We start from the raw sequence: 27,287 nt of genomic DNA on the forward strand, positions 1-27,287 counted from the left end.
GCACGTTTCATGTTTTTTTGTATATTCTTTTTTTTCTGAATGATTTTTGCTTCAATTTGTAAAAACTGTTGGAAAAGTAAAGAGAAAAAATATGTTCATGTACATATTTTGAAAAACATGTTTAAATGGATGGATGGATGTTGACTTGCATTTTGTGATTGTTTGACTTTATTTGTGTCATATTTTCTGTTGAAATAAAGTTTGACCAAAAAAAGAGCCGTGATTGGTCAGCTTGTCACATCATTTCCGGGGTTTTGCACAGCCCACCTTTGCTAACGTCTTGTAAGAGTTCGAAGCAATTACCGTTGTGTCAAAATGATTAGGCTCCAGCGACCCCGAGAGGGACAAGCGGTAGGAAATGGACGGATGGTTAGTTCCTGCTCCAACATTAAAGTAAGTGTCTTTTCAGAAGCCATTAGTCTATAACCACTGTTACACACAAGAAGATGTCACTCTCGCTCTCTATATCCATTAAAAACCAGGCAGAGGTTTTATTTAACAAATATATTTAATATTTTTGTCCACCCTAACATTACAATCAGTTTGAACAGTACCACGGTGTTTAAAGGCCTACTGAAATGATTTTTATTTATTTAAACGGAGATAGCAGATCTATTCTATGTGTCATACTTGATCATTTTGCGATATTGCCATATTTTTGCTGAAAGGATTTAGTATAGAACAACGACGATAAAGATCGCAACTTTTGGTATCTGATAAAAAAAGGCTTGCCCCTACCGGAAGTAGCGTGACGTTGTCAATTGAACATATACGCAAAGTTCCCTATTGTTTACAATGATGGCCGCATGAAGTGAGAGAGATTCGGACCGAGAAAGCGACAATTTCCCCATTAATTTGAGCGAGGATGAAAGATTTGTGGATGAGTAAAGTGCAAGTGAAGGACTAGTGGGGAGTTGAAGCTATTCAGATAGGGAAGATGCTGTGAGAGCCGGGGGTGACCTGATATTCAGCTGGGAATGACTACAACAGTAAATAAACACAAGACATATATATACTCTATAAGCCACAACACAACCAGGCTTATATTTAATATGCCACAAATTAATCCTGCATAAAAACACCTACGTGTTTGTTATGCTAGCTCCTAGCTCCTCTGCTAGCTCCTAGCTCCATAGAACGCGCCAATACAATTCAAACACCTGATCAACACACACAATCACTCAGCCCAAAAGACTGTTCACCTAACCCAAGGTTCATAAAGCTTATATATTTTTAAAAAGTTACGTACGTGACGCGCACATACGGTCAAGCTATCAAATGTTTAGCAGCCAAGGCTGCATACTCACGGTACCTGATATTCAGCTGGTAATGACTACAACAGTATACAAACACAAGACATATATATACTCTATTAGCCACAACACAACCAGGCTTATATTTAATATGCCACAAATTAATCCTGCATAAAAACACCTACGTGTTTGTTATGCTAGCTCCTAGCTCCTCTGCTAGCTCCTAGCTCCATAGAACACGCCAATACAATTCAAACACCTGATCAACACACACAATCACTCAGCCCAAAAGACAGTTCACCTAACCCAATGTTCATAAAGCGTATATATTTTTTAAAAGTTACGTACGTGACGCGCACATACGGTCAAGCTATCAAATGTTTAGCAGCCAAGGCTGCATACTCACGGTACCTGGTATTCAGCTGGGAATGACTAAAACAGTAAATAAACACAAGACATATATTTACTCTATTAGCCACAACACAACCAGGCTTATATTTAATATGACACAAATTAATCCTGCATAAAAACACCTACGTCTTTGTTATGCTAACTCCTAGCTCCTATGCTAGCTCCTAGCTCCATAGAACACGCCAATACAATTCAAACACCTGATCAACACACACAATCACTCAGCCCAAAAGACCGTTTACCTAACCCAAGGTTCATAAAGCTTATATATTTTTAAAAAGTTACGTACATACGCAAAAAAAAAGTTGGCACATACGGTCAAGCGATCAAGCGTTTAGAAGCCAAAGCTGCATACTCACGGTAGCACGTCTGCGTCTTTGTCATCCAAATCAAAGTAATCCTGGTAAGAGTCTGTGTTGTCCCAGTTCTCTACGGGCGTCTGTGTATCGAAGTCAAAAGTCCTCCTGGTTAGAGTCTCTGTTATCCGAGTTCTTCCATTTTGACTGCATCTTTCGGGAATGTAAACAAAGACGCGCCGGCTGTGTACTGTTGTTGCTGACTTCGTTCGAAAAATACGTCCGTTTCGCACCGACAACTTTCTTCTTTGCTTGCTCAGCTTCTTTCTCCATAATGCAATGAACATAATTGCAACAGATTCACAAACACAGATGTCCAGAATACTGTGGAATTATGAAATGAAAACAGAGCTTTTTTGTATTGTATTCAATGGGGAAGGCATACCTCTGTTCCCCGGGCTACGTCACGCGCATATGTCATCCTCAGAGGCGTTTCGAACCGGAAGTTTAGCGGCAAATTTAAAATGTCACTTTATAAGTTAACCCGACCGTATTGGCATGTGTTATAATGTTAAGATTTCATCATTGATATATAAACTATCAGACTGCGTGGTCGGTAGTAGTGGGTTTCAGTAGGCCTTTAAATATGAATCAAGCGATTATTTGGCGTACGCCAAAGAATCACTTAACTAATAGTTAATATATATTTAATATCAATGTGAGTGTGAATGTTGTCTGTCTATCTGTGTTGGCCCTGTGATGATGTGGCGACTTGTCCAAGGTGTACCCCGCCTTCCTTCCGAATGCAGCTGAGATAGGCTCCAGCACCCCAGGTTACCCTGAAAGGGAAAAGCGGTAGGAAATGGATGGATTACTGCCTTTGAAAAATTCTGGTACTTTTTTATGCTGCCGCGCGGTGGTGACATTGTTGAGTCAAGGTGCATGTTGTGTGTCAACGTGCACACAAAGAGCGCATACAAGCAGAAACAGTGTGGTGAGGAAGAATGGCAAAAAAACAGCAATTCTAGTGGTTAATAAAAAAGGTGTGTGAAGCACAACATGGAGGTATTTGGGCTTCAAAACTACAGATAAAGGTGGAACTTTAAAACTTGTGTAGTGGATTGTCCAGAGCTTAAACAGCAACAAAAGTGAATTTAGTACAACAACTTTATTTTCTCATAGTCAAAAGTGCATAAGTTGGATTGTTTTGTCCCTGCAAACAAACGGCCGTCCTCCGGAGGACTCACAAAAAGCAATCTCTCTCCAGTCCCGGTCTCCTGCCATTTTTATCTGTCTCTTCGTGCGTCACTCTGTTTTTTCTCGTGCGTCACTCTTGTGGTCTTCGACATGTTTGTTATTGCAACATCCTTGAATCCCTTAATCATACTTAGACAATCAAAACATTCTGTAGACAGGTTGGCACGACTTAATATTCACTTTTGTCCCACACCCGGTCCATTCAATGGCACAGAATAGAAGAGCAATTGAATGAGCGTACATTCTTGACAGACATGAAATATAGTTCAAAGGTCAGAAATTCTACTACACTTGTCTTGCCAAAGGTGACAATACAGTATTACCATTTCAGTGGCCTAGTGGGTAGAGTGTCCGCCCTGAGATCGGTAGGTTGTGAGTCATATCAAAGACTGTAAAAATGGGATCCGTTACCTCCCTGCTTGGCACTCAGCATCAAGGGTTGGAATTGGGGGTTAAATCACCAAAAATGATTCCCGGGCGCGGCCACCGCTGCTGCTCACTGCCCCACTCACCTCCCAGGGGGTGATCAAGGGTAATGGGTCAAATGCAGAGACTAATTTCGCCACACCTCATGTGTGTGTGTGTGACAATCATTGGTACTTTAACTTTAACTTAACCTTGGCTTCAAACTTAGGTAAATATTTAAATAACAAACATTCGGATCTGCACAGACTATAAAGAGTGACAGATAATGTAGTTAGCAGCGCCTCCGATGCACTTATAGACATGTAGAAGCGCACACAGCTGGTTGGCTTGTTGCCAATTATTAGCGAAGTCCAAACTGCCCACGTAGCGTAAACTAATGCAAGTGTTCTGGACCAAAAATCACTCCATATTCCCTACTGCTCACTAGTGTTGCCATATCTGAGTTATTGTGCAGAAATATGGGGAAATAATTACAAATGTGCGCTTCATTCACTAACTGTGTTACCAAAAAGATTAATTGGAATAATACATAATGTTGGATGTAGAGAACATACAAACCCTTTATTTATTAAATCCAAAAATATTGAAATTGAACGATTTGGTGCATTTGCAAACAGCTAAAATTATGTACAAAGCAAACTATAACCTGCTACCCAAGAATGTACACCAATTCTTCTCAACTAAAGAAGAGAAATATAACCTTAGAGGACAATTTAATCTAAACATTAGTATGCTTGTACAACACTTAAGACAGGGCTATTCAACTACATAATGAAGAGGGCCGCAGTTTCTAGACCCCAAGGTCTCAGAGGCCGGACATCAAAATGTGGATGTTTCTTCAGAAAGTGCCTCCACAGACTGTGTTTACTTACTTATAAAGTAAACACATCAGCTTTCACACTGCACTGTCAATAAATTCATTATTCGGCCCTCGCTACTCGTTCCCAATGTGTGCATCTCGACAGATAGTTAACAGCATTAAGAAACAGAAGCCAAGTTTTGTTGATCATTGATGTTCCTTCTTTTGAATTATTTTTCTTCCTCAGTTTTATTTCTTTTAAGGCTGAAACGACGCGTCGACGTAGTCGACGTCATCGGTTATGTAAATACGTCGACGCCGTTTTTGTGCGTCGACGCGTCGCATAATGACGTCACACTACCGTCATGGCGAAGCGCAAAGCAGACGATCAAAGAAGACGATGCGAGCGGTGCGAGCGAGGGGGGAAAAGCATGCCAAAAGTGGTCAAAAGTGTGGGAGTATTTCAATAAACGGCCTAATAATGTTGTTGTATGCACACTGTGTCGAGCGGAAATGGCCTATCATAGCAGCACAACGGCTATGAACGAACATTTGAAAGAAAACCATCAACTAGTCAATCGTCCGCGCGAGCATACGTTGTCATCATTACACAAAAACATGAATGTGTCATTTGTATCTGCTAGGGGTGTAACGGTACGTGTTTTGTATTGAACCGTTTCGGTACGGGGCTTTCGGTTCGGTACGGGGGTGTACCGAACGAGTTTCTAAGCTTAAGCTAAAGTCTTAACAAGCTGCTTTGCTCCGTCTGCCTCTGTCTCAGCACGCAGCATTGTCCCACCCACACAACCATCTGATTGGTACACACGCAGCATTGTCCCACCCACACAACCATCTGATTGGTACACACGCAGCATTGTCCCACCCACACAACCATCTGATTGGTACACACGAAGCATTATCAGCCAATCAGCAGTGCGTATTCAGAGCGCATGTAGTCAGCGCTTCAGCGTGGAGCAGATATGTGTTTAGCAGGTGAGCATCAGGCAGCGGACTCTCCCCAAATGACAATAAACACCTCCCAGTCAACTACTAGTAACATCACTATGAGCCCGTTGACCTTCTAGAAACTTAAACTGCAGCTCAGCTCACTCGCAATCCTGGCTTGAGGTGAAGGCTAATTAGCTCTCAGTTCCAGCCACATCGACCCCTTCTGAGCGCCTATTTTCAGCTGCTGGGAATATTGTAAACAAGAAAAGAACCAAAGCATGTAGACATGCTAACCTTTCTTCATTACAACTGTTAGACACTCACTGGAATGAGTAGAATTGGTTATTGTGTACTGTGTTGGACTGGATGTTTATTTTGCACATTTTAAAAGCAATACTTAATGTTTACAGTGCTCCAGAATATATAGATTGGCCCTTTTTTGTATTGGATGTTTATCTTTATTTTTGCACATTTTAGCAAATAAGCAATACTTTCACTTTTGTCGAAATGTTTACACTGTTGTTACAGAATATTTCGTTTTGCACTTTTTTGTATTGGATGTTTATCTTTATTTTTGCACATTTTAAAGCAAAATAAGCAATACTTTTACTTTTGAAATGCTTATACTATTGCAGAATATTAAGATTTGCACTGGATGTTGACTTTTATATTTGCACATTAAAAAGCAAATAAGCTACTTTTAATTTTGTTAAATGTTAAAAGTTTTAAATGTTTACATTGTTACAGAATATTTAGTCATGTTGTTGTCAATGTTCACTGAGTGGCCATACTTCTTTTTTTTTGTAAATAAAAGCCATGACTTTTGAAAAAACGGGCCTACATTTATTTTTTCATCTTCATTTTGAATAAAAAAATAATCGGTAAAAGGAAAAATAATCTATAGATTAATCGAAAAAATAATCTATAGATTAACCGATTAATCGAAAAAAATAATCTATAGATTAATCGATAGAAAAATAATCGTTAGCTGCAGCCTTAATTTCTTTATACGTCTTCCTTTATGTAGGTTTGTAAGACTGAAAATATAAACATTACAAAAGTATAATGTCCATTGTGTATGTTACAAACATACATATTGTCCATTGTCTATGTTACAAAAATAATGTCCATTGGGTATGTTACATAAATATGGTCCATTGTGTATGTTACATAAATACTGTCCATTGTAAATAAATAAATGGGTTGTACTTGTATAGTGCTTTTCTACCTTCAAGGTACTCAAAGCGCTTTGACAGTATTTCCACATTTACCCATTCACACACACATTCACACACACTGATGGCGGGAGCTGCCATGCAAGGCACTAACCAGCAGCCATCAGAGGCAAAGGGTGAAAATGTCTTGCCCAAGGACACAACGGACGTGACTAGGAAGGTAGAAGGTGGGAATTGAACCCCAGTAACCAGCAACACTCCGATTGCTGGCACGGCCACTCTATCAACTTTGCCACGCCGTCGCCGTTACATAAATATAGTACATTGTGTATGTTGCATAAATAATGTCCATTGTGTATGTTACATAAATATTGTCCATTGTGTATGTTACATAAATAAAATAGAAGGTTTAGTGTTAATACACACAGCAAACACTATAGGTGTTGCTTTGTCGTCCTCTGCTGGTCAAATTCGGCGTTACATGTATTTACCAGTTTCGATCGCCAGAGTTAAACAGCCAAAAAACAACACGACCACGAATACAAAAGACACATCAAAAAGTATGCAATTTCAATACATTCTTACTTTGATGTCCACTCGCTGTTAAAAGTCTAATTTTCGCGATTTATTTAGCTTTTATTCAGGGTCAATAGTGCAATCTTCCTCGACTCCACTGCTGCTTCATTTTGACACATATGCATCGCTTTGGCCCTCTGCGGGGTGGCGGGGGTACTGCATACATGAGCAACCCTGTTTTGAATGGTTTCATCAAGCCTATTTGGGTGTTGTTCGGCGGGCCAAATGAAAAGTTTTGTCTTGAGACTTAAGCTCTTTTGTATATACGTATGTGGAATTAATTTATGGAATGGATTAAGCAAGGAAATCAAACAAAGCACTTATATGATCCAGTTCAAGAAACTGTTCAAACTACGTTAAAGTGTTCACAAAGTACAAAAAATAATTATGATAAACATTTTCAATCTTTTTTTTTTTTTAAAACAAAAACGAGATCGTCTCATTAATCTCCTATAGGTAAACCATACATAACTTAACTATTTATTTATGAGAACTTAAATTATTGTGTATATGTATATATTTCTAATATGTATTATGTATGAATTAAATGTATTTACTGTTGTGTCTCCTGACCAAAAGGGGTTTTTCACATTTTTAAAATTTTACCTTTGAAACTTAGGATAACTCTTGTCTTAAAAATAAAACAAAGAAAAATAACATAAATCATTATTTTTCCTTATAAAAATAATTTAACAGAATAATAATTAAAAAAATCTCTGAAGGAATATGTTGGTAGAGTGGCCGTGCCAGCAATCGGAGGGTTGCTGGTTACTGGGGTTCAATCCCCACCTTCTACCATCCTAGTCACGTCCGTTGTGTCCTTGGACAAGACACTTCACCCTTGCTCCTAATGGCTGCTGGTTAGCGCCTTGCATGGCAGCTCCCGCCATCAGTGTGTGAATGTGTGTGTGAATGCGGAAATAGTGTCAAAGCGCTTTGAGTACCTTGAAGGTAGAAAAGTGCTATACAAGTATAACCCATTTATCATTTATTTATCATTATAATGGCTCCGTCTCATGGTCATAAGTATAACTGCACAAGCCACAGTGATAAATACAGTAGTTCCGCAAAACCATAACAAGTCCCCAAAATGATTCTATATTATACTGTAAACCCAGGTAACAAGTGAACGTTATGTGAACGTTAGGAGAACGTAGTAGCATTGTTCTGGGAACGTTAGTTTATAACGTTCAAAGAACGTGAGGTTGTGGAGTTCTAGCTTGGTTAGCTGAACGTTAGCCAAGAACGTTTGGCTAGAACGTTTAGGGAACTATTTAGGAACATGCTATTTACATCTGTTTTTATGCTATATTGTCAGGAATAACACTCAAACAGAAATTTCAACAAAATTAATTCTTTATTAGTGATAGTGATTAGTGATTTCAACAGAATTAATTCTTTATTAGTGATAATTATAATACAATAGAAATGGAATGCAGTGGTCTTGGTCGTGCGCGTCAGTGTACTCCTGCCCCTTCTTGTTGGTTCTCTTCCTGGAAGTAAATAATTATAGATATTCACAAATACAACAAAGACAGCACTGGAATGTAGATTAATTGAATTCAATTAAAACATGGCATAATTTACTCCTTGTTTACCTGCTCAATGCTCACTGGTCTCACTATAGTCCGTTTGCTCGGTTCTTTTCCCTTTCCCTGTTTTCTTCTTCGCGCTTCCTGCAAGTAGTTATAATCGCAAATTCAACAAAGAACTGGGATCTTCATGAATTGAATTAAAAAATTGGCATAGTTACTTTATCATTTACCTGGCCACTCTCACTGTCCTTTTCCTTTGTACACTTCCCTTTGCCCTTCTTTTCCGTCGCTTCCTGCAAGTATTTATAATTGCAAATTCAACACAGAACTGGGATCTTCATGAATTGAATTAAAAAATTGGCATAGTTACTTTATCATTTACCTGGCCACTCTCACTGTCCCTTTCCTTTGTACACTTCCCTTTGCCCTTCTTCTCCGTCGCTTCCTGCAAAAAGCCAAGAAAACGGACAGTGAGATGTCACTGTCCGTTTTCTTGGCTTTATCCTTGTTCTTCGCCGTCGCTTCCTGCAAGTATTTATAATTGCAAATTTACACAGAACTGGGATCTTCATGAATTGAATTAAAAAATTGGCATAGTTACTTACCTGGCCACTCTCACTGTCCCTTTCCTTTGTACACTTCCCTTTGCCCTTCTTCGCCGTCGCTTCCTGCAAAAAGCCAAGAAAACGGACAGTGAGATGTCACTGTCCGTTTTCTTGGCTTTATCCTTGTTCTTCGCCGTCGCTTCCTGCAAGTATTTATAATTGCAAATTCAACACAGAACTGGGATCTTCATTATTTGAATTAAAACATTGGCATAATTACTTTATCATTTACCTGGTCACTCATCTCACTCTGTTCTTTTGCTTGTTTCTTTTTCCTTTTTTGTCCTCCCTCTTAATTCCTCCTCTTCTCCTGCAAGTAGTTATAATTGCAAATTCAAAAGACATGCAGTGGAACTTCAATAAAATGGAATTCAAAATTGGGATATCTTATCTTCTCCGTACCTCAAATTTTGAACCTCCCTTTCGAAAAGTGGCCAGTTTCAGGACCTCTCCAAGCCCACAATCCACTTCAGCTGTGGTCGTCTGCTTGTAAACACCCCTGCATGCCTCTGGAATCACCAGCACAATTTAGAATTCCCTTTAGAATAAATACTGTAATAATAACAGCTAGATCGACCTTGTGAGCATACATGCAACATATGTTCAAAGATGCAAACCTATTATTAATACTTACTATTTATTATTCTGTAAAGGGGCAAGTCCTCAAACGCCACTTTTCCTGTCTTTCCACGGAGGCCAAGCTGCTCCAGGACTTTGTTTGTGGCAATTTTCCTCAGCATTGTCCTCACCGTGTCTGCCAAATTCTGCCCACCAAGAGCAGTAAGAGCTTTCACCTATACAAATAAATAAACAACAATATTGTACTTGATTAGAACATGTTTTTTGATAACTGAGCAAGATAATTTTGCAGTGGGGAATTAAAACTAATTACCAGCTGCTTTCTGAGCAGAAGATCAGTGTCGAGCCGTTCACAGAAGGCCTTCAGCTGCTCAAGAGTCTCGAAAGGCTTCTCAATGAGATCTTGAACATCCACAGCTTCTGGCCCCACAGACTGTGCTGCCAGCCCTCTCAGCATGCGCATAATTTCTCCCTGGTTCTCAAGTATATTTTGAACTTTCATGTTCAACTGTAAAACTGCAAAGACAACAAAAGTCAAAGAGGTAATTCGTATTACTGCCCGTTGTAACAGCCTGTTTAACACCACCTATCAAAAGTTAAATAGCCAACTAACGTTCACTGTCAAGGGCATTCCTGCTGCTTCTTGGAGCGGTCTGGTACTGACTGGTACTGGCTGGAGTCGTCTGGTACTGGCTTGAGCTGGATGCATTATTCCTGTCTGGACTGAGCCTGGAAGTGCTGCTTCTCGCTGGGCTGTGAGGTCGGCCTGGATGCCTTGGAGTGGTCTGGTATTGGCTGGTACTGGCTGAAGTGGTCTGGTACTCGCTGGAGATTGGAAAGTTAAATGGTGGGAGCTCTGGCAGTGGGGGTGCCTGGACGAGGATCTGTGGTTTCTCTTTTCTGCACTTCTTTTTTGGCCGAATTTCCTCTTCGTCTAAACCAACGAAGACAATAAAATTTATGCACCACTAAGTAGTGTTTGAGTATTGTAAGTAAACAGTCTTTGAAAAGTGACTATACCGTCAGCATCAAACACATCTTCCTCATCGTTTCTATAACGTTCAGGGGTGATGTGGCTCCGTTTGGTTGACACTTCTTCTGGGCTCGAAAACATTTCAGCTTGTTTTTCGTATTGAAGGGCCTTGTCAAAGTCTTCTGCAAAATTTCAAAGTATGCTGATGACTCAAGATGAATCTAACTTATGTTGTTTCAAATATACATGATATGACTTTGACAATATTCCCTTACCAGTCAATGTTTTCCTGAAAACCCGAATTGGCAGCCTATCCCAGACTTCTTTGTCAGGAATCTCAGCTTTCCGGATTCTGGAGTGGGTAGGATTTGGCCTTGGCCAATAGCAGAAGCTATTCTGAAGATAAAATAATCCAGTCATGATGAATGACATAATAATTAATAATAAGCTACAATATTATGCCTATGCACAATACTTTTCAGAAAAAGTAATAACCTTTCCATCATCTTCTGTCCATATGGTTGGGACAACAGCGACTGAACGTTCACCAAGGAACTCAACGACCACAAAAGAAGGAGCCATCTGGAAAACTTTCTTGAGTAGCTTCAAAAGGCTGTCCAATGCATTATGTTTGACATGATATTCGGTTGCCAACAAACTCAAATGATCTTCAAAGCAGTCACTATCACTCTCATTTTCTGAATCAGATGACAAGGTGACATGATGGTCGATTAGTCTCCAATCAGCATCATTTTCATCAGGCTCATCACTATCAGGGCCACTGTAGGTGGCATTGTCAGCACCCGCGGCAGTGCAGGAAGCAGTCTCCGCAGCATCCATGTACTGAAGGGTTGTCACTGTTTCTGGAGTTGAGATTGTCGTGTCATTCTCTTGCTTGCTATCATCACTCTCTAATTCTAAAGTTGACTGTCGGCATTGCTTCTTCAAATGCCTAGTTGTGGCAGCCCATCTACGCTTATAAGCCCTCTGTTGAAACTTCTTCATTGTGTTTATTCTATAAAAAAAACCCCAAGGAAAATGGGTTGCCCTATTATCGCCCACACGGAACTATAACGTTCACGGAACGTTCAGGCAGCATTCGTGCCATATGGACCTCAAACCATGACACTGACAGGGCAAATGATTGTTTAACTAGGCTACAGATAGATCCACCCTTCTTCAGAAGTCATTTGTTGGTCTTTGGTCAGTTTGGAAACTTTATAACAGCCAACCTGCACGAGAAATGTATGCTAGTTAGCGCCGGCCGTTGAGCATGGCGCGCATTTGACACAACGCTAAAACCGTAAAATGGTCTGAAATTAATCATGTAGGTTGGAAATTGTTATACAAAAACGTGCTTCGTATTTCACTCTTTCTATCTACTTACTTGTGATAAATGGATGGCGCACCCAATTGCCTGAATATCGGGATCCTGGAATTTGCAGCTTAGCCTTCGTCCTTCTTTGTCTCACCGAACAGCTTCAACGCGCATGCGTGCAGCCTTCTTCTTCTTCTTCTTCTTTTGATTTTTTATGGCGGTTGGCAAGCAACCTTGTGGTGTGCATTACCGCCACCTACTGTGCGTGCAGCCTTGACTCAGCCGACGTCAGATTGTTCACAAAACACAACACGTTCGCAGAACGTTAGGGAAACGTTACAACATACTGTATAAAAAGTACATTTGCGAAAAAAAACACTTGTAAAAGCCTAACAGTCGCTGTTTCCATAAATTATATTTGGGTAGTGTGTGTCAGATAGTTTTTGATATGTTCTAAGAATGTTCTTAGAACGTTCTCATCTTGCATAACCAAAAGAGAACCATACAGTAACGTTACGTTAACGTTAGGTGTTACCTGGGAAGTTGGTCAAATAGGACAAAATAAAAATAATTACTTGTCACTGTCATTAATTGATTTTTTGTAAACAAATACATAAATGTGTTACTAACCGTGTCATTGATTTATTCAATGTAAAAGTACATTTAATTATTGGATTATTTATTTCAAAGTTCAATTATTGAATCATTTAATTATTAATTGATTTCATGGTTTATTTATTATGTCACAATTTGATGTGGAGGAGCAGCGGCTTTACTTGGAGCTACCCCCGGATGTCAGAGCTTCTCACCCTATCTCTAAGGGAGAGCCACGCCACCCGGCGGAGGATTGATTGATTGAGACTTTTATCAGTAGATTGCACAGTACAGTACATATTCCGTACAATTGACCACTAAATGGTAAAACCCGAATAAGTTTTTCAATTTGTTTAAGTCGGGGTCCAGGAAACTCATTTCGACCGCTTGTACCCGTGATCTTGTCCTTTTGGTCATAACCCAAAGCTCATGACCATAAGTGAGGATGAGAACGTAGATCGACCGGTAAATTGAGAGCTTTTCCTTCCGGCTCAGCTCCTTCTTCACCACAACGGATCGATACAGCGTCCGCATTACTGAAGACGCCGCACCGATCCGCCTGTCGATCTCACGATGCACTCTTCCCTCACTCGTGAACAAGACTCCGAGGTACTTGAACTCCTCCACTTGGGGCAAGATCTGCGGACAACCCGCAGAGCATTGTTGTTATAATTATTATTAATACCAGGATGAAAACATTCAGTATATTCAGACAAACAATATTACACATGCCCAAACTTATTACTTCATTATTGTATTAATAAAATATATGTATTATTATATTAAATAGTCCACATTTTCAAAACATTAATTGGGTCAAAGTCAAATAAGCTTGTAAGTGTTTTTTGCCAACATTTCCTTACTTGACGGTGGCACCTAAAAATGTTGAAAAAAGATAACAGCAGTCAATGTTTGGCTTTACCGTGTCTAATTTCACTTTCACTTTCCTTTTCTTTGATGATTTGCCCACCAAAAGCGTCTGCCTCACACTTTTCCCCACTTTCAGCACTTTGATCAATCGCATGAATGCTTTCAAGTTTTATAAGAGCGGTCGCCCTTCTCGATGCAACCCTGTCCGGGAATCGAACCCATGCAAGGCAGAAGCGTGTCCCGTTACTCCACCAGGGACGCCTTACGCTTGGAAGACATAATGGAGGTTCAAATTCAGAAGTGAAATAAAAAGAAAAAAAGTGGGGACGCACTTTCTGCCCTATCAATCATTATTTGAGTTTGAGTTTGATTTTGAGTTTCTCTTTTCAACATGTTCGAAAAGGAGTAGGAAGAAGCAGAGCTTATTTAATCATACCCCTTTTCTTTTACGTAACAGTTGCTAAAACTTTTGTTCACTTCCTGTTCTCAATTTAGTCACAATATACTCCACAAGTAATCACAATATAGTAAATTTTACTCGAAGAGCTTTGCCATTGTCCGCCATTGTAGTCAATAAGCAATTTTTTCTCTAAACTCTTGTTGTGGGGCAGACTGGCTCATAAATAAACATACATGCTTCGCTGTTGCCATTTCTAATACAAAGTACCATACAGTTCTAAATGTGATTTGTCAGCAAACTACATATGGAAGCGGTAAAAACTACAACATGGCTGACGGGGAGAAGGCGCAGTCGAGGTGGCTGCACGTAAACAAGACCGCTCACAAAACGCATCCTGAATAGACAGGCAGAAAGATGGTCTGTAAGACATAATCTATGCAAAATGTTGACCAAAGAACCACCATTACATGTATGAAGACCACAAGGAAGGGTTTTAAACGTAGAAAAAAAACAATCATGAAATGACCCTTTTGCATGTACTATGTGGCTTTCACCATGGAAACACTCATTTAAATCATGTTATCATGCTCCTACCGGTCGCGTTTTTTCAGGGCATTTTAGAAGCAGTGCATCTACAACAGAATCCACTTTACACCACGCTGAAGGTGCGCGAATAGAAGATGCTGGCAATAACTGCAACTGTGCTCTGAAATGTTTCAGACACACAAAAAATGTATATTGCAGTATGTTTTCATGTAGAAGATATGCTCATAATGTCCCATATATGAAAAAATGTACGTCATTTGTATGCTTTCCTGGGAGGACTATAACACGATCACTGATTGGATGTTCAACCTTTTCATTACTTTTAACTCTAAATGTCATCTTCTTTCCTCTTTCTTCCTCTTTCTTTCTATTCAATGAATAAATTGGTGAACATTAGAAGAAAATAAACCTCTGATAGGGAAATTTGGCTGCAAACTTGACGCGCCGGTTGTTCTTGTCAGGTCACGTGATTTCCCAGAAAACTCTACTCAAGCATTTACCCGACGTGGCCACATGGGGCGCTCTCTATCAATGATGACGTCACATAATGCTGACTCTTTTTTTTGGATTGATTGAGACTTTTATTAGTAGGTTGCACAGTGAAGTACATATTCCGTACAATTGACCACTAAATGGTAACACCCGAATACGTTTTTCAACTTGTTTAAGTCGGGATCCACTTAAATTGATTCATGATACAGATATATACTATCATCATAATACAGTCATCACACAAGATAATCACATTGAATTATTTACATTATTTTCAATCAGGGGTGTGGAGGGGGGGGGGGGGTAGGATATGGACAGCAAGTAGTGGACATATAGAGAGACAGAGAGAGAGAGAGAGAGATCAGAAGGCATAAGAAAAAGTATCTGCATTTGATTGTTTACATTTGATTATTAGCAATCCGGGGAGGGTGTTAGTTTAGGGTTGTAGCTGCCTGGAGGTGAACTTTTATTGCGGTTTTGAAGGAGGATAGAGATGCCCTTTCCTTTATACCTGTTGGGAGCGCATTCCACATTGATGTGGCATAGAAAGAGAATGAGTTAAGACCTTTGTTAGTTCGGAATCTGGGTTTAACGTGGTTAGTGGAGCTCCCCATTCCATCCCCATGACTCCTCATTGGCTCAGGTGGCGCATTCTTAAAAGGGCCTCGACACTTCCTTGTTGGTGTTTCCTGGTTGTTAGTCAGTTTGTCTTTCTCAGCGGGATTAAAAGTGGAAAACATCTTTTTATTTTGTGCTGACATCATGAACTTGTTTTTATTATGTCTTTTGGTCGTGCAAATGCACAGCGGGGCGCCTGGTAAGTCCTCCTTTTAAAAATAAATATATATATATATAAACATTATTCATAAATCCTCTTTGTGCCTCCACTTATTCTGTGAGTTTCTAGTTATTAATTCTACTCGTTCTTATCTTATTCAATCTTATTATTACCTTATCATTATTCGTTTGAAACATATCTATTTACAAAATCTAATCTGTCATTTATTTTTAATCCTAACATTTTTTACTTTGAGATAATAATAATACCTGGGATTTATATAGCGCTTTTCTAAGTACTCAAAGTCGCTTTACATGTTAAAAACCCATCATTCATTCACACCTGGTGGTGGTAAGCTACTTTCGTAGCCAGAGCTGCCCTGGGGAAGACTGACGGAAGCGTGGCTGCCAATTTGCGCCTACGGCCCCTCCGACCACCACCTATCATTCATTCAACATTCATTCACCGGTGTGAGTGGCACCGGGGGCAAGGGTGAAGTGTCCCGCCCAAGGACACAACGGCATGGTAAGAGGCGGGGAGCGAACCTGCAACCCTCAGGTTTCTGACACGGGCGCTCTACCCACTACACCATTTATCTCTTTGAGATAACAAGAATAACGTCATTGTTTTCATCTTCATTGTTGTTCAACTTGAACAAATTCACTCACTTTCCTGTCATCTTTAATTGAACTGTGACTGAGGAAATTCTCCTGAAATACATCAATATTATTTTTGTGTTTTATCATTTGTTTAAACTTTGAATGGGATTTATTGAACATATCATTTCCCACTAAAAAAGCTCATACAAATGATGTGAAAATAATTGATGTCTTTTCTTTTAATTAGGACAAACAAAATGCCTAAACAAATGTCTAGATATACACAAATAATTTTGAAAAATACAAACTTGTTATTAAAGGTTAAACAATTTATTTAACCTCCTGTGACATAAATGTAAAATATTTATTGAGAAATGAAAGTAGTTATTAGTCTGTGTGTTGAGGGTGTGTACAACTTTGGGCGTCTACACATTTGTACTTGACATTATTCATCCTCCATTGGAGAAAAAAAATACGTTTATTTTCAAAATGTACAAACTGTCAACAGATGGCTTATTAAAATAAATGTTAGTAATATTATTATTGTGTTGTATTTTTCATAGACACCATGTGACTGTAGACTGTGATGTCTGGCAGTGTTTGATGTTCACTTTAAGACCCGACTGAAGACTGAATGACATCAAATATTCACACTGCAAGATTGTTGAACATGACACAAAATAATAAAAAGTTGCTCTTCTTTCAGTGATTCACACGCTGAAGTATTTCTACACTTCGTCCTCTCAAGTTCCAAACTTCCCAGAGTTTGTGATGGTTGCTTATGTTGATGAAGTCCAGGTGGTTCACTATGACAGCGAGAGCAGGAAAGCAGAAGCCAAACAGGACTGGATGAACCAAATCACAGAAGAGGATCCAAACTACTGGCAGAGAGAAACAGAGAACTTTGTTGCTCAGGAGCAAGTCAACAAAGTCAACATTGAAATTCTTAAGAAGCGTTTCAACCAAACTGGAGGTTTGTTTATCTTGAACTTTCTACTATTCAAATATATTTGAAGTACTCTTTTTATACTGTAGTAAAAACACACATTACTGCACTGACACTTGTCTCTGTCCATCCCATAATATTCTACATAAAACACATTGTGTGTGTTTCACTCTGCTTTACAACACTTTGTGTCTCTCAGGTGTTCACACTTACCAGTGGATGTCAGGATGTGAATGGAATGATGAGACTGATGAAGTTAAAGGTTGGCATCAGCATGGTTATGATGGAGAAGATTTCATGTCGTTGGACATGAAGACATGGACATATACTGCAGCAAAACAACAAGCTTTCCTCTCCAAACTCAAGTGGGACCAGGAAATACTTAGACTAGACTACCAAAAGTATTACTACACTGAGGAATGTCCTTCTTACTTGAAGAAGTATGTGGAGTATGGCAAGGAGGTCCTAATGAGAACAGGTAAAAACACACCTTGTACTTTCACCTTTTAACATGTTAGCACGCCTCCTATAGGAACATTACTGACATTACACTCTGTCTCTTTATACTTTTCTTTGTCACTTTCTCTCCATCTTTACCTTCATTCTCTTCTTTCTCTCCATCGTTACCTTCATTCTCTTCTTTCTCTCCATCGGTACCTTCATTCTCTTCTTTCTCTCCATCTTTACCTTTATTCTCTTCTTTCTTTCCATCTTTACCTTTATTCTCTTCTTTCTTTCCATCTTTACCTTTATTCTCTTCTTTCTTTCCATCTTTACCTTTATTCTCACCTTTTTTCCATCTTTACCTTAATTTTCTATTTTTCTCCATATTTACTTTCATTCTCACCTTCTCTCCATCTTTACCTTCATTCTTTTTTCTCAATCTTTACCTTTATTCTCTTCTTTCTTTCCATCTTTACCTTTATTCTCTTCTTTCTTTCCATCTTTACCTTTATTCTCACCTTTTCTCTATCTTTACTTTCATTCTCTTTCTCTCCATCTTTGCCTTCATTCTTTTTTTTCTCAATCTTTACCTTTATTCTCTTCTTTCTTTCCATCTTTACCTTCATTCTCTTAATCTTTACCTTTATTCTCTTCTTTCTTTCCATCTTTACCTTTATTCTCACCTTTTCTCCATCTTTACCTTCATTCTCTTTCTCTCTATCATTACCTTCATTCTTTTTTTCTCAATCTTTACCTTTATTTTCTTCTTTCTTTCCATCTTTACCTTCATTCTCTTAATCTTTACCTTTATTCTCTTCTTTCTTTCCATCTTTACCTTCATTCTCTTAATCTTTACCTTTATTCTCTTCTTTCGTTCCATCTTTACCTTCATTCTCTTAATCTTTACCTTTATTCTCTTCTGTCTTTCCATCTTTACCTTTATTCTCTTCTTTCTTTCCATCTTTACCTTTATTCTCACCTTTTCTCTATCTTTACTTTTATTCTCACCTTCCCTCCATCTTTACCTTCATTCTCTTTCTCTCCATCTTTACCTTCATTCTTTTTTCCTCAATCTTTACCTTTATTCTCTTCTTTCTTTCCATCTTTACCTTCATTCTCTTAATCTTTACCTTTATTCTCTTCTTTCTTTCCATTGTTCCCTTTATTCTCACCTTTTCTCCATCTTTACCTTCATTCTCTTTCTCTCCATCATTACCTTCATTCTTTTTTTCTCAATCTTTACCTTTATTCTCTTCTTTCTTTCCATCTTTACCTTCATTCTCTTAATCTTTACCTTTATTCTCACCTTTTCCCCATCTTTACTTTCATTCTCACCTTCTCTCCATCTTTACCTTCATTCTCTTTATCTCCATCTTTACCTTCATTCTTTTTTCTCAATCTTTACATTTATTCTCTTCTTTCTTTCCATCTTTACTTTCATTCACTTTTTTCTCTGATCTTTTCTTTCATTCTTTTTCTTCTCACAATCTTTACCTTCATTCTTCTTTTTTTCCATCTTTACCTCCACTCACACCTTCTCTCCATCTTTACCTTCATTCTCTCTTTTCCCCTTCATTCTTTCTTTTTTCTCTCCACTTTTACCTTCTCTCTCTTTTTTCTCTCCATCTTCATGCTCACATTCACTCCATCTTTAACTTCATTCTCTTTCTTTCCATATTTACATTTATTCTCACCTTCTCTCCATCTTCATCTCCGTTCACACCTTCCATCCATCTTCACCTCCGTTCACACCATCTTTACCTCCATTTCTAACTTCTCTCCATTTTCACTTCCGTTCACAACTTCTCTCCATCTTCACCTCCGTTCACAACTTCTCTCCATTTTACCTCTGTTCACACCTGTATCTTCTTTTTGTCCTTTTCTTTCCATCTTCACCTCCGTTCACACCTTCTCTCCATCTTCACCTCCGTTCACACCTTCTCCCCACGTTGTCTTCTGTCCACACGTGACATCACTTCCTGTGCAGAGCTTCCAGAGGTGTTCCTCCTCCAGAAGACGCCGTCCTCTCCGGTCACCTGCATGGCGACAGGTTTCTACCCCGACCTAGCCGACCTGTTTTGGAGGAAAGACGGCGAGCAGATGTTCGAGGACGTGGAGCACGGAGAGCTGCTCCCCAACCACGACGGAACCTTCCAGATGTCGGTGGGGCTGAAAGTGGAGGTGACGGCCGACGTGGAGGGCAAGTACGAATGTGTGTTCCAGCTGTCTGGCGTCGAGGAGGACTTGGTCACCAAGCTGGAGAGAAGAAGCATCCTGAGCAACGCAAGCCATGAAGGTGAGAAAGACACATTTAGTTGGAGATGTTTCCTATCACAAGTCCACCTCTCGCCATTAATGATCCGTGTCGGCATTATTGATCCGTGTCGCCGTTATTGATCCGTGTCACCATGACAACGCTTAACGTCTGCATGCAAAGTAGTCATGAAGGTTTCCTCTTCATGCTTTGTCACTCCACTTGTGCTTTTTGCTCTCAACAGACCACTGGAGCGTCGCCATCGGTGCCACGGCGGCGGTCGTGGCTGTGGCGGCCCTCCTGGCGGCCATCTTCCTCGTCAGGCGACACAGACAAGGTGAGGAACACAGATTTCCTTCTTTTACTTGTCATCATTTTTTTTCTTCTTTTTCTTTTCATTCTTCACTTTCTTATTCTTTTCATTCTTCACTTTCTTTTTCTTCTTTCGCCCTTTCTCTTTTTCTTCTTCTTCCCCTTTTTCTTATTTTTTTCCCCCTTTTTCCTTCTCCTCCTCCTCAAAGATCCACAGAGACAGAGCACCCACTCTCACATAGAAACACAGCGTGACGTGAGGAAAAAGTCCATTTCACCTTTTGTTTCTCTGTCATTTCAGCCAAATACGATCCAGCTCGTAAGCAAAACATATTTTCTTTGAGCCGCAAGAAACAAAGCCGTGGTGAAGCATCACTCATATGAAGGTCTGATGCAGACGTTTGTGACAAGTTTAGCCTGAAAATCCCAACTTTCACTATAAAAGACAGAGTTTCCATCCATCAATATGCCACACTTTATATCGAACTTTTGACATGAGTCCTCATGATGAGGATCGACCAAATGAGACATCAAGTGTGCACATTCAGGTTTGCTGACTCATCAAGAATGTATCTTAGTCAGGAAGTAGAAGATCAGCACTCTGCTTCTTGATGTTTCTAAGTCACCCCTCAAAGATCTGATGTGAGTGATGAGCCACCTTCTGGATGTTCTTCCTCCACCAGTGTGAGGTGTTTGCTTAGCGGGAGTAACCGGCTCACGGTGCGTTTGTCCCACAGCTCGCCACGGCGGGGCCGAGCTCCCCGAGAACATGCCGGCTGAAGGCTGAGTGGGACGCGGTGAGTTAGCTCACATGGACTGTTTGCACCTCTAAATGTTCTTGGGACTTTGTGTGAAGAAGATGTTCAACTTGGATTCATGTGTGTTTGTTGGGAATGTGCTGAGTCATCTTCTTCCTCCAGGATGCTTTGTGCACAGAGAGATGTCTCCATGGCTGAGGCACGTCATCACCCTTGGAGATGAGATGGAGATGTGCTTTCTTCTTCATCCGACTGCTTCTCTTGTTATACCATAGATTCTTCTTTGGCTGTTGGTGGCTTGATTAGAAAAATAAGTTGGTTGCTATGAAATCATTCGGGGCTCACGTTTCATCACCTTGACATCATGACAAGGATTTCCTCTTTCTTTGAATCACCGCTGCTTGTGATCAATATCACATTGTGTCACATCTCTGTCAATAAATTCCGTTTGTTGTCCGCCACGGGCAAGACCAAAGAGCTGCCGAAGATTGTAGACCCGCACAAGACCGGAATGGACTACAAGACCATCAGCTTGACCAACTGCAGGCATAATGCCGGGTTTATTTTATAAAATGTGCTTTTATTTTGACACTGATCAAACCGGATAACATGCACATAAAAAAAATATTATCTTAGCATCAGCGTTCACTATTGATGACAAAGACAAAAAGGTTGTGAAATCTTCCCCAATTGTAAAATACATAAAGACAAATTCCATCAAAGACAAAATAAAAACCATAGTAATGACTCTTTTTTTCCCTAAATTTTTATCCTTTGCACGTTTCATGTTTTTTTGTATGTTCTATTTTTTTGGTAATTATTTTGCTTCAATTTATAAAGACTGTTGGAAAATTAAAGTGAACAAATATGTTCATGTACATATTTTGAAAAACGTGTTTACTTGCATTTTCTGATTGTTTGACTTTATTTGTGTCATAGTTTTTGTTGAAATAAAGTTTGACAAAAAAAAAGCCCTGATTGGTCAGCTTGTCACATCATTTCCGGGGTTTTGCACAGCCCACCTTTGCTAACGTCTTCTAAGTGAATTGACTGAATTCTGTTACAAATTCCCACTTTTTCATTTGTGTTTTATCTTTATTAATATGTGTTTTATATACCTGCCACATGTCTTATTTGTGTACTTTCAGCCATAGCATTGTTTTCAGTATTTACTCATGATTATTGCATTTGTCTTAAAGCACAGATCAAAATTGTCAACCATAAATCATGAAGCATTCGATACAATGTCAATACATCTTTCTATTCTATTCTAACCTAATTCTAGATTGTGGCAGACTACATGTAATATGTAAAATTGTCAATTGTTCTTTGAGTGCAATAAGAAAAGTGTACGCCAGGCCTTGCCTTATTTTTGGTTTGTTAGTGTTTTTCCATGTTTAATGTTGAGTTCCTGTCCTGCACACCTTTTTTGTAGTTCCACTTCCTTTTGAGTGTCCTGCAGCAGCTTTATTTTGTCTCCCTGTGTTTAGTCGTCGCTATTTAAGTCTACGGTGCACTGCAAAAACTGATATCTAAGTAAGAATAAATATCTCAAATAAGGGTGACATTTGCTTATTTTCTGTCTGATAAGATAATTCTTCTCACTAAGCAGATTTTATGTTAAAGTGTTTTACTTGTTTTAAGTGTGTTGGTCCTAAATGATCTCAGTAAGATTTTACAGCTTGTTGCTGAGATTTGATGACCTATATTGAGTAAAACATGCTTGAAACTAGAATATCAACTGTTGCAAAGCTGTGTCATCAACACTCACAAGTATAAAACTACTTTTTTAAAGTAATAATTTCTTAGTTCAAGCATGAAAAAAAAAAATCATGCGCATATCATTATATCAAGATAATGGCACTAGCATTTACTTCATTTAAGAATATTTTTCAACATATTGGACAAAAAGGTCTCTTTTTCTATCAAGAAAAGTGCACTTGTTATTAGTGAGAATATACTTATTTTAAGGTGTTTTTGGGTTCATTGAGGTTAGCTAATTTTACTTGTTTTGGAAAGTCCTGACAAGCCACATTTTCTTGTTCTATTGGCAGATAATTTTGCTTAGTTCAAGTAAAATACCCCTCATTTTAGTATTTTTTTTTCTTGTTTTTGAACACTGACTTTTTGCAGTGTGCTGTGGTCTTTGTCGGGAGATTGTTAAAAGTATGTATGCTGTTGAACGCTGTTCCCTCGTCTGACGCTTCCAACTAAGTATGTTTCCGCATAGTCTTTTTTTCAATGCCGATAACTCCACTTTAAATGAGAAGTTTAAACCGGCAACTGCAGTGAATGGTGAGTCGTGTGTTTCAGTAAAACGTAGATATATTTGGCTCTCTCAGAAAATGTAACTTTTATGGCAAAGGTGCGCCCTTCTCTCTAATTGAGACTAAAGTTAAATATCTCCCTCTCGTCAGAACTAAACATGAAAAATTCGAACTTTCTAACTCGCTGAAACTCGGCCATTTCTCCACCAATTTGAAATCTAAGAACACCAGAACGTTCCCCAAAGCCTTCAGGCGCTGACGTTGTTGTCTAGAAGTGGATATTTCGAAGCGTCTGGCCACGATCTGACTTTGCTTGACATGATGGTTTTCTAAAATCACACAGGAGATGTTTCGTCCTGAGGAAGATGGCTACCCACCAGCTGCAGCCAATGAGGGGAACTCCTTTGAAGTCACATGACAGTCCCTCCCAGCCACAACACTTCCTCATTCTCCACCAATCACCTTTCAGACACGGTACGTTCACGAACATGGGACCTCTGAAGTTAAATGTCGTTATAATACTGTAACATGTCTTTATAATATTATCCCTACGTCAAATATGAAACGTTAAACATGAAGTAAATGTGTGGTTGATGCTAGAACATTTAGAGTTGTGTTCTCAGATTAAGCAGTGGCTAGTAGCGTTATAATCGTTGCAGGGGGAACGATTTAAGTGAGACACACAACAGAACGCTGTCAGATCTCGAGTGTGGAATGACATAACTTGCTGTTGAAGTCGGTATAAAAATAACACGAGTAACTTTACAGATCTTATATTTAAAGTTAATTTTTGTAACGGATGAGAGTGCAACAGTACGATCTTTAAACAGTAACTGAACGTAGATTTTTTTAAAAAAATTTTTTGTAAACTTTGTTACCATATTTTGTGCTTACTTATTTATTTTTTATTGTGTTTAAAGTGTACACAGATTACATCCTTTTACTAAAATAGGGACGTTTGTCGAAGATGGAACACATTATCCACAATTCCAACATTTATTATGGGTGTTCCAAAAAACTATTTTCTCCAATTGCGAACCCATTTCAAGAACCAATTAGATGTGTAATTGGAGGGTCCACTCAGACTGTACTTGGTACTTATTTAAGTTTATTACATTACGCTGTCATTAATTTGGAAGGAAACAATTTGTACTAGTATACCTTTCTTTTATTACTTTATGAACTATTTTTTTCATCGGGAAACAACATTTCGTACTCTTGTGTCTTTTTATTACTTTTATTTATTAATGACATTTATTTCCTTCTGTTTCTATTTTGCAGCAAATTGGATTAACCACACAATTTTCCCTTTGGGAATTAATAAAGTAGTTAAATAAGTGTTTTACCATCTTATTAAACAAACAATTAAACATAAATAAATGAATAAATATGTTATTTATATTTTGTTGTGTTGGACAAGCTGCTACTCTGACTAATGTCAGTGCCGCGTATGGAGATTGAAGTGCAACATAGGTGGTAAAAACATGTTTTTGCACTTGATAACATCGAATATGTCCACTTTTCCTTTTTTATGTGGTGTGGATTGTCATCAAAGCTGCCACTTTTGGGATGTAGTCTAATAATAGGAGGCAAATAATCAGTTATTTGGGCATAGATTGTATCCAGTTGTAGATTTATTTTTGACATGCTGTCATAAAAAGGCAGTTTATTTTAAATGCAGGTCTATTGGCTGCCCGGTAAACTGCCTGACTCAAACAGACTCAACTTAAGTCAAGTCAAGTCAACTTTATTTATAGAGCACGTTTACAACAACTTTTAAATTGAACCAAAGTGCTGTACAGGTTAAAAAGCGTAGAGCAAAAAAACACAAAAAGAAAAAACAAACAAGGAACATAAACAATAAATGAGCCAAACAAGATAGTGCAAAAGCAATACGGCAAAAGGGGTCGAATAAATAGTAAAAATGGCAAAATAAAAATAATAATAATAAAAGTGCGACAAATTGAAAAAAAACTAAAGCGAAGGGGGTCGGGGGTGAGGGGGGCACTAGAAATAGTGGCCCAATGGGCGGACTCAGCTCAGGTCAAAGGCCAGCAAGAAGAGGTAGGTCTTAAGAAGGGTTTTGAAGACCCCCAGGCTCTGGGCTGACTTAAACAACTTAAATGTGCATGACTCAATTATTAACTGGTTTACGTCAACAATAATGTAATAAATTATATTCAACAATTAACATATTAAATAGGGATCTTTATCTTCTATTTTCATCATTGACAAAGGGAATTTATAACAATGTTTTTTGCATTTAAGTCGTTTGTTAGTCAATGTTTACATTTGAATGAACAACCACACTGCATGTCCCTCGCATTAACCAGAGATTTCGCAAGTAATTACACCCACATCTATTTTTCTGCTTCTATTTCGAAGGGAGATGCTTGGATCCATTCAGTATTTTTGGGGAAAGCATTATGTCAGGTTTTCAGTGTGTTGAAAATATGCGTTTCAGTGGAAGTCATTGTGCGACCAGAATGTATGTAAGTGTATACTAAAGGAATACCACTGTCCACGCATGCGCGAAGAGCAGGTCACTTCCGAGACTTGCAATATTTTACGACGGAGCTTCTGCTACATCATCCATCCATCCATCCATTTTCTACCGCTTGTCCCTTTTTGGGGTCGCGGGCTGCTACATCATGTTTTGTGACATTTATGTTTTGTCAATGTTTTGTATAAAAATAATATCTTACCTGGGAGTATAAAGGAACAAAAATATAAACATGAACAAGGGGTAGATTTAACAAATTTAGGGAGTTTTATCGCCACATTTTCCATCACTTTTACTTTTCTGTCGTTGCAATAAATAAATCAATCAAAGTTTATTTATATAGCCTGTCAGAATAATTGTATCTAAGTGATCACAAAACTTTGTGTTGCCATGAGTTCCCGGCGAGAGGACAAAAGCTGTCTTTGATCCTACCAAGCAGAAGGCTTGTAAAACTCCACTGTGTACGATGAGAAGCGACATGAAGGTGTTGGTTTCTTTCTTCTATTGTAATCCACAGGAAGATTTTGTCTTGACCCGAGATCTACAAAGCGGAGAGGAAGCAGGACCTGACGCAAGCTCCAGGCATCTTTTTTTTTAACTGTTTTGTGACCGAGAGCAACGGCTGTTTACGACCCCCCTCTCCCCTTAGAAACAGCTGTTGCCATGTAATCAGGGAAAGTCCAAATAAAAGAGGAGGCGTGCAATCTTTCGTCAGAGCGTGGTGGAAGACTGTACAAAGAGTACAGCCCAGACGTTTCTCCTCAATGAGCTAAATTGAATTCTGTCTCTGTTTAATTCCTTGCTTCTTGTCTGTTTAATAGAAGTCATCAGTGTTTGAACCTGACATAGCCCTTAATCACAAATGACGCACAGTTTCCAAAATAAATACTGTATTCCTAAGTAACTTTTGTTTTGTATTGTATGTAATCTTTTTTTATAAAATATTGTTATTCAAATAAAGATTACAAAAGAGAAAACCATGGTAACTGGGATGGCGGGCACGATCGTAACTGCCGTAAAACCATTTGACGGAAGTGACGTGGTCTTTGCGCGTTTGTGGACCGATCGTGTAGTGACAGTCACAGGCCATCGTGAATTTCGACCCACCGACCAAACAAAACTGTTTCCACATAACACTCGCCACACGCATAAGGTGCCGTGACGAACATCGGGATTTTGAACATCAAACAAATTGTAGCGTCCAGACAGTCACACGGAATCCGATGCGCTTTGAACTTTTAATCGCCAAATTTACCCCAACAATTTAATTCCTCTCCAACACTGTCCTTCTTCTGTCCTCAGGCTGGTATACTTTTCGGCCACCGGGTGGCGGTAGAGACTCCATGTTTTACCTGAAGAAACCTTACTTCTGA

General features: G+C 39.0%; 2 protein-coding genes and 1 long non-coding RNA gene across 3 annotated transcripts; 1 reads left to right on the plus strand and 2 right to left on the minus strand.

Annotated features, from left to right (window-relative positions):
• Positions 1-8,508: 8,508 nt before the first annotated feature.
• LOC133662655 (uncharacterized) lies at positions 8,509-9,158 on the minus strand. The gene is made up of 4 exons (XR_009828128.1): positions 9,059-9,158; positions 8,907-8,969; positions 8,740-8,817; positions 8,509-8,634 (listed from the first exon to the last, which is right to left on the minus strand). It is a non-coding gene; the product is annotated as an uncharacterized LOC133662655 (long non-coding RNA).
• A 224-nt stretch (positions 9,159-9,382) lies between these two features.
• On the minus strand, positions 9,383-11,910 carry LOC133662598 (uncharacterized). Its single transcript, XM_062066712.1, has 9 exons — positions 11,329-11,910; positions 11,109-11,229; positions 10,881-11,015; positions 10,474-10,794; positions 10,174-10,376; positions 9,916-10,075; positions 9,684-9,790; positions 9,514-9,591; positions 9,383-9,424 (listed from the first exon to the last, which is right to left on the minus strand). Exons 1-8 carry the CDS (start codon positions 11,836-11,838, stop codon positions 9,574-9,576), a joined length of 1,575 nt encoding a protein of 524 aa, XP_061922696.1. The 5' UTR covers positions 11,839-11,910; the 3' UTR covers positions 9,383-9,424; positions 9,514-9,573.
• A 5,276-nt stretch (positions 11,911-17,186) lies between these two features.
• Positions 17,187-27,287, plus strand: LOC133662599 (class I histocompatibility antigen, F10 alpha chain-like). Its single transcript, XM_062066713.1, has 9 exons — positions 17,187-17,403; positions 17,576-17,854; positions 19,808-20,116; positions 20,319-20,411; positions 20,596-20,705; positions 21,124-21,183; positions 21,243-21,376; positions 23,755-23,885; positions 27,217-27,287. The coding sequence occupies exons 1-9, from the start codon at positions 17,202-17,204 to the stop codon at positions 27,285-27,287; spliced, it is 1,389 nt and encodes a 462-aa protein (XP_061922697.1). The 5' UTR covers positions 17,187-17,201.

The sequence above is a fragment of the Entelurus aequoreus genome, linkage group LG12, assembly GCF_033978785.1.
Source record: "Entelurus aequoreus isolate RoL-2023_Sb linkage group LG12, RoL_Eaeq_v1.1, whole genome shotgun sequence".
NCBI lineage: Eukaryota > Metazoa > Chordata > Actinopteri > Syngnathiformes > Syngnathidae > Entelurus > Entelurus aequoreus.